At 36.2% G+C, this 8,305-nt stretch overlaps 1 protein-coding gene across 1 annotated transcript; it reads left to right on the top strand.

Moving 5' to 3' along the window:
• Positions 1–213: 213 nt before the first annotated feature.
• On the top strand, positions 214–4,357 carry LOC121254664 (protein argonaute 7). Its single transcript, XM_041154786.1, has 3 exons — positions 214–830; positions 1,328–2,564; positions 2,705–4,357. The coding sequence occupies exons 1-3, from the start codon at positions 491–493 to the stop codon at positions 4,164–4,166; spliced, it is 3,039 nt and encodes a 1,012-aa protein (XP_041010720.1). The 5' UTR covers positions 214–490; the 3' UTR covers positions 4,167–4,357.
• Positions 4,358–8,305: the final 3,948 nt, after the last annotated feature.

Here is an 8,305-nt window from a genome sequence, read left to right as displayed (position 1 = left end):
GATTCTTAAGCAAGGTAGGGGTTGAAGGTCCCATCGCTATCAGCACAATGCTAATTTTCTATGGCAATACCTTTATTTATTTCCCTCCTCATTTGACTTGACAAGCATTTTGGAAGGGAAAAAAATAATATATATGGGATAGCCTTAAACGTTTGACAGGTAGTCAAAAGGGTGTTTTTTTTAAAGCCCTAACAAACTCTTAAAGCAAAAATATATTTCGCAACTCCAAGTAGACAGTACACCTTCATTGATGTTCTTTATAAAGCAATATATATCCAGGCGTTCCCACATTCCTACAGAACTAGAGCTGGACACGGTTAGGAACTAAAACCCAAACTTTCTTGCTGTAACTACAGTTTGCCCAAACACCTTTCTCAGTTCCCAGTTCCCAGTTTCCACTGATATCAAAATCAGAACCCTCTCACTCTCTCATGTCCATTACCCCCCTTCGCTTTTTCTCCATCACTCTTGTTTTGTTTTCAAGTAAGTGATGGAACAGACAGAAGAGTCCAATGCTAACAAGAAATGCACCAAAACGAGAAGTTTCAGGGACACAGCCAACCCTCACAAGCATCAGTATCACTATCAGCATCAGCTACTACAGTACTCAAATCAGTATGGGTTCTGCAACCAGAACCAGTATCAGAGATACTACCCAGCTCTGCTTCCTCTACCCACTCAAATGCCATTTCAGCTAACTTTACCTCCTCTCCCTCAAAACCACGGCTTCAGTTCAAAAACCCATCTCCACAAACCTTCATGCAAGCTGAATAACCCTCCTCTTGCCGCCTCCTCAGATACCCAGGTCCAAAATGTCGCAATTTCACCGGGTAAATATCACAACCCTCTTCTTTTATTTGTTATGTTCCCTCCCCATCCCCAACCCCCCATTATTTGCGTGCTTCTTCTTTGGAAACACAAGTCTGGTTAGGGGTTAAAGATTCTGTGGAGGATATGCACTCTGCTTACACAGCGTTTCAATGAGAATCTAATCAATAGAGAAGGCTGAGAATTGAGCAGCAGGAGCTGTTTTACTCTTTATTATCTCTTATTTTTGTTTTGTTTTGGTTCATTCTTATCTCTGCTCTTTTTGATCAAAATATGACAATAATAGTAGTTGAGCATCTACAATTGATATATACGATAATTGCTCAAAATATTTTTCCTGCTGATTTCTGATTTTGAAATCTCCTGTATTGTGACGTTTCTCTTTTGTAGTTTTAGGTACTTAACAATCTATAGCCGACTTAGCCTCAAAATATCTGAATTTTGTGGTTAGTGGAGTTGAATCAGTCTGACTCGTCTTTTTCTCTCCTTATCTAATCAGCTCCAGAGGGACTCCAAAGGCCAAAAAGCTTACCCCGTAAAGGAGATAGTGGAAGAGGTGTCATAGGTGCAAGGCAACCTCAATCACTAGTGGCTGCAAGGAGACCAGATTCTGGCGGCATAGAAGGGCCAGTTATCTCTCTCCTCGCCAACCATTTTCTTGTCCAATTTGATTCATCACAAAGAATTTTTCATTACAATGTCGAAATCTCACCTAATCCCTCGAAAGAGGTTGCCCGAATGATCAAACAAAAACTGGTCATGGAGAATCCAGTTATGCTTTCTGGTGCTTTTCCGGCCTATGATGGTCGAAAGAACCTTTACAGCTCTGTTGAGTTCCAAAATGATAGGCTTGAATTCTTTGTAAGCCTCCCAATCCCCACTAGCAAGACAACTTTGCCAAATAGAGAATTCAATGACTTGCTAGATAAGCATCAAAAGCTTAAACTATTTCGGATAAACATCAAACTTGTATCAAAATTTGATGGAAAGGAGCTAAGTAGTTACCTAAGCAAGGAGGGAGACGATTGGGCCCCTCTTCCTCAAGATTATCTCCATGCTTTGGATGTTATTTTAAGGGAAAGCCCGACTGAGAAGTGTATTTCTGTTGGGAGATCACTGTATTCGAATTATATGGGAGGAACTAAAGAAATTGGGGGTGGAGCTGTTGGGTTGAGAGGGTTCTTTCAGAGTCTTCGCCCAACCCAACAAGGGCTTGCACTCAATGTAGATTTCTCTGTGACTGCTTTCCATGAGAGCATTGGAGTAATCCCCTACTTGCAGAAGCGTCTAGAATTTCTTCGGGACCTTTCTCAAAGGAAGACTAGGGGTTTAACTGGTGAAGAGAAGAAGGAAGTGGAGAAGGCATTGAAGAACATCAGGGTCTTTGTTTGCCACAGAGAAAGTGTTCAGAGATACCGGGTCTATGGCTTAACAGATGAAGCTACTGAAAATCTTTGGTTTGCAGACAGGGATGGGAAGAACCTAAGGCTAGTGACTTACTTCAAGGAGCATTATAATTATGATATACAGTTCAGAAACTTGCCGTGCTTGCAAATTAGTCGGAGTAAACCATGTTATCTTCCTATGGAGCTTTGCATGATCTGTGAAGGTCAGAAGTTTCTCGGGAAGCTTTCGGATGATCAGACTGCAAGAATACTTAAGATGGGTTGTCAACGACCAAGAGAGCGAAAAGCCATTATAGACGGAGTCATGAGAGGACCTGTTGGGCCAAAAAGGTACAGTTAAACTCGGGAATAAATTCTGTCTTTAATTACTTGAAAATTTGATTCTTTCCCGAGTTCTTCTGCTGCTATTAGAACTTTCTTGTTTTGCCTATGAATTGGTTTGTTAGTTAAATATTTTTCTATCTTGATAGTGGGATCCAAGGAAGAGAATTCAAACTCCACGTATCAGGAGAAATGACACGATTAAATGGAAGAATTCTACAACCTCCCAAGTTAAAGCTTGGTGATGGTGGCCATGTGAGAGATCTTACTCCCTCCCGCCACGACCGACAGTGGAACCTTTTAGATAGCCACGTTTTTGAAGGAGCTCGAATTGAAAGGTGGGCACTGATAAGTTTCGGTGGCACCTCCGATCAGAAGTCCTACATTCCAAAATTCATAAACCAGTTATCACAGAGGTGTGAACAACTAGGCATCTTTCTCAACAAAAACACGATAATTCGCCCTCAATTGGAATCAACCCAAGTTCTTAACAATGTCTCTCTTTTGGAGTCTAAACTCAAGAAAACACACCGAGCGGCATTAAACAATCTTCAGCTGCTTATTTGTGTAATGGAGAAAAGACACAAAGGTTATGCAGATTTGAAGCGAATTGCAGAGACAAGCATAGGGGTTGTCAGCCAGTGCTGCTTATATCCGAATCTCAGCAAGTTGAGTTCTCAATTTCTGGCAAATTTGGCACTCAAGATCAATGCCAAAGTTGGCGGATGCACAGTTGCCTTATACAATTCATTACACTCTCAAATCCCACGTCTACTTCAGTCTGATGAGCCAGTGATTTTTATGGGTGCTGATGTGACACACCCTCACCCACTTGATGATTTCAGCCCATCCATTGCAGCCGTGGTTGGCAGCATGAATTGGCCGGCAGCAAACAAGTATGTTTCAAGAATGAGGTCCCAAACACATCGACAAGAAATCATCCAAGATCTTGGTGCAATGGTTGGGGAATTGCTCGAGGACTTTTACCAGGAAGTAAACAAACTCCCCAAGAGAATAATTTTCTTCAGAGATGGGGTTAGTGAAACCCAATTTTATAAAGTGCTCCAAGAGGAGCTGCAAGCAATTAGAGGGGCATGTTCTAGATTCCCTGATTATAAACCTCTCATCACTTTTGCTGTAGTCCAGAAGAGGCATCACACAAGGTTGTTTCCCTTCGAAACCGATCCATCTTCCACACAAACACCGTTTTCCGATGAAAATATTCCTCCAGGGACAGTGGTTGACACTGTGATTACTCATCCAAGGGAATTTGATTTCTATCTTTGTAGTCATTGGGGGGTGAAAGGAACAAGCAGGCCAACCCACTACCATGTCTTGTGGGATGAAAGCCAGTTCACTTCTGACGAACTACAGAAGCTCATTTACAATCTCTGCTACACATTTGTGAGATGCACAAAGCCAGTTTCTTTGGTGCCCCCGGCTTACTATGCCCACCTTGCTGCATACAGAGGCAGGCTTTACCTTGACCGCTCAGAGCCCTCAGCTTACATGAGAAGCACTCCCTCCACACTCTCCCGAGCTGCCCCCCCAAAAGCAACCCCTCTCCCGAAACTTAGTGAAAATGTTAAGAAACTCATGTTTTACTGCTGATTTTTCTTGCTGCAATTGCATTCAGAATTCTAACTACATATGACCTATATACACTTTGGATTCCTCAGAGATGTAGGCTAAGAAGACTCGATTCGAGAAATGTACGTGTTATGTTCGGCCCTCTTGATTATGCAAACCGTAGGAAAGCAAGCATTCTGATCATCTTTATCAAGAAAGTTACAGTTTGCAATATCTCTCTTAATGATTTTTAATATTGTTGTGAATGATTACATTATCATTTCCTCCCAAAAGAAATATCAAAGAATGTGCCATGCTTTAGACTAAGGGCAAGTTTGGGGATGGGATGAGACATAAAATTCTCATCTCATCTCATCATTACACCTTTTTCAAATCTACATACAAAATATAATAAACAATTCAACTTTTTCAAATCTCAATTCACCTTTTTCAAATCTCAATACAATAATAATATTAAAATATAATATTTTAAACTCTCAAATAAAACATAAAATTCTCATCTCACCCTCCAAACCTGCCCTTAAGTCCATGTTTGGAGAGTGAGAAGAGATGAGATAGTTTTAGATGAAAGTTAAAAGTTAAATAAAATATTATTAAAATATTAATTTTTAATATTATTATTATTTTGAGTTTAGAAAAAATTAAATTATTTATTATATTTCGTGTGAAAATTTAAAAATATTATAATGATGAGATGAGATGAAACTGTTTTTATATATAAACGGAGCCTAAAGCTGAACATGTGATAGCACACAAACACACAAACGCCTCATAGAGCCTAAAGTTAAAAGATAAAACCAACCCAAATGGTAACAGAAACATTACGTTTTGGCTAATTATAGTGATATTCGCATATTTGGACCCGAATTGGTTGTGCCGGATACCTACAAAGGTTGTACACACTGTCCCAGTGCCAACAACATCGATCATATCGATTGCCGTCCATGTAATTCAACGACTTGCTCTATGATATGAGCCCAAAGAGTCAGGCTAGATTAATGGAAGATTCGGAATGTAAGACCAAATCCGGTCAAGGATAACAAGAAACACATATATTGTACCCACCCAAAGTGCAATAAAGGGGATATAAGTAACCTTAATGACGTGATCATAAAATAAAATAAAAATAATAACTTTAAGGGCCACACCGCTCCTTTACCCTCAAAGTCTATGGACACACATCCTTGGTAGGTGAATATAGACAACATTATACATTATTTAGCCAAAATCAAAAAGCAGACAATTTACAAATGAGTAATGATATCCACACAATATATTTCACAATACATATTTTAAAGTAATAATTTTTTGTAAAGTGATATTATTTTTATAAAGTATTTTACTAAACTATATTTCATTTTAAAATATGATTGTGTAACATATTGTGAAAAGTGACGTGTGTTTATCATTTTTCTTTATATATATAAAACAACGACTACAGCATATTCACGTGCAAGCTGTAGTACCATCCCTAGTATTTTCAATGTTTTCTGAGAGGATGTTTCCACCTTGGATGCTAACTTGAGAACGGACAAGGAAGACATCGCTTCCTTCGTAACTCAATGGAATCAGTACTTTTTGTTGTGATCCGCATTGAACAAAGGAATAAGGATCAACAGGTCATCAATCATACACTTTTGTTTTCCCAAAAAAAAAAAACAAAAAAACAAAAAGACAACTTTAATTTGTCATTCACACAGACAAGGAGGAAGTAGAGCGGAGAAGGATCCAAGTAAAATAACGAAGAAAAGTGATGTGGGAGGAATAATATTTAGGATGTAGGGGGCAAATAAATTGGGAGTGTTAACTGTTGAGTGGGTTTCTGGAGATGACAGAGCGAGGGAGGGAGGGAGGGAGCTAAATTGCCACCAATTACATTTTAAAAAGTAAATCTATTTATTATTTTTTTATTATTATTTATTTTTTTATTATTTTATAATATGACATTAAATAATAAATTTATAATTAAAATATAATAAATAATTTTTAATCATTTAATGATATATAATGAGATATAAGAAAATAAATTATGAGTAATATTATTCATTTTAAATACCTACAGTACCAGCATATATATATATATAAAAATGTCAGACGTTTAGAATACGTATGATCCATGCATGCAACACCATTAAAAGTATAGCAGAGTTAAGGATTGAACACAAAAAGTTAAAAGGTGTTCTTGGGGGTCCCCACAGGAACTGAATGGTACTACACCAACTGGATCACTGCCCCAAGGCCAGAGCAGTGCCAGCACCATTTGAACGAAGAATATATTACAGTATGAGAGAGAAGAGATAGACGAGAGCGAGAACCAAGAAAAGATAGGATTTGAATTGTAAAGCCAGTGAAGTCTGACTTTCGACTTCCCCTTTTGTCTCTTCAGCCTTCTCTCTCTCTCTCTCTCCCGTTGGTTCTTTATTACCATCAACCTCTCTCCCCTCTCTCCCTGTGCGTCAGATACTACTTTTAAGTACTACACGGCCATGGCCATGGGAAGGGACAGAAAGACTGGAAAATAAACGTGGCCTTCCACAGCAGTACAGCAAGTGGTAGGAACCACAATATGGAACTCACCCTGTCCCACACAAGTGTACGTGCTATTGGAACATGCAAAAATGACCCCCTTTAGTTTTTTTTTTTTTTTTCTACTTTCATGAATTATATTATATTTTAATAATATTTTATTTAAATTTTTATTTTTATCTCGTTTCATCTTATAACGAATTCTGAATAATAGTTTGAATAAAGTTACGAATAAAGTTACACACAAGTTTCAAATAATTTTTTTTTAATAAGAGATAGACTATTATAAAACAGTGTAAAAACTTCTTTTTTTCTTTATAACTAATTTTTATAAAAGATTTATACATTTAGTACTTATCCCTGACGTTACTTTTATAATTTATGCCAGAAAAAAATAAATATTGAAATAATCACTATATATATAGAAAAATTTTATTTGCATTCTTGAGTGAGAAATTACGTGTGCAGTCTCATTGATGAATGATGATAAAAAAAAAAATATCATTTTAAAAATAATGTTATTGTAATTTTAAAATTTTTTTAAATATAACTGTATAGACTTGCATGAATAATTTTTATTTATAGATTATATATAGACTAACTCATATAAAGATAATTTTTCTACCTACATAATGAAACAACCTCTTAAATAATATGGACCATTCCTTTTCAAATCAAATCACATAAATTATTTTAATAAGAGAAGTATTAGTTATTACGAGACAGAAGTATCAAGTTTAAGATTGAAGTTCAAGTTCAAATAAATATAGCGTATTACTTATGTTATTTATAAATTTATTTTTATGAAATTATTAAAAATTATATTTTATAAAAATGATAAAACTCCATAAATAATACGATAATAATTAAAGTGAGGTGTGAATACGGTGGACACGAGAATCAAGGCAACGTAATGAGACTACGAAACTACATAGAAGTGGTTCCTGGTGTCTGTCTGTCATAGACCGATGCTATACGGCCTCGTTACGTCGCAATTCCCCACCAATCAAAACAAACCAACCAATTTCAACAAGCCCTTTCCTAGGGTTACCCAATTTCTTTCTTTTTTTCCTTGGGCTGGAGTTTCTGTGCTGTCCCATCCCAACAACTTTTTGGCACAGTAACCATGGCGTCCACGTTGGAATTAAATCAGAGTTTAACCCAAAGTAATTAATATATATATTTTTTTTTAAGTAATGATATATGCACAATATATTATATAATAATATTATAAAATGAAGATATTTTTATAAGACATCTATTTTTGCAGGTGTTAAGATTCTGTTTGGTTTGCCCTTATCCAGAGCACTAGCATTGGATTCATCAAATGAGTCTAATCTTTAAATTTTGATGATTTTGGCTTTAAAATCTTGGCATTAGTCTAATATTCAAAATTTGATGACTTTGGCTTTAAAATCTTGGCATTGGATTCACCATATGTTTAAATGTCAAGCTTTTAGCTACAGTACATTCATCTTCATCTTCAAATTTGAAGATTCACTATTCACACTCTATAACTATTATTTTATTTGTTTAAATTATTATTTTCTAATTTTGAGCCACAATATATTTAAGTTAGGAAATAATAATTTAAATATCAAATTAAATTATTAATTAAAATATAGTTAGTGTAA

Source organism: Juglans microcarpa x Juglans regia, chromosome 3D (genome assembly GCF_004785595.1).
Source record: "Juglans microcarpa x Juglans regia isolate MS1-56 chromosome 3D, Jm3101_v1.0, whole genome shotgun sequence".
NCBI lineage: Eukaryota > Viridiplantae > Streptophyta > Magnoliopsida > Fagales > Juglandaceae > Juglans > Juglans microcarpa x Juglans regia.
The sequence above is the reverse complement of the archived record's forward strand: the minus strand, read 5'-3'. Positions and strand labels throughout refer to the sequence as shown.

What these genes read in the sequence shown, in the direction of transcription:
- LOC121254664 (XM_041154786.1), top strand. Translation starts at nt 491, where the DNA reads ATGGAACAGACAGAAGAGTCCAATGCTAACAAGAAATGCACCAAAACG. An exon ending in AAATGTCGCAATTTCACCGG is followed by an intron (nt 831 to 1,327) that starts GTAAATATCACA and finishes TTATCTAATCAG; the next exon opens with CTCCAGAGGGACTCCAAAGG. An exon ending in GGACCTGTTGGGCCAAAAAG is followed by an intron (nt 2,565 to 2,704) that starts GTACAGTTAAAC and finishes CTATCTTGATAG; the next exon opens with TGGGATCCAAGGAAGAGAAT.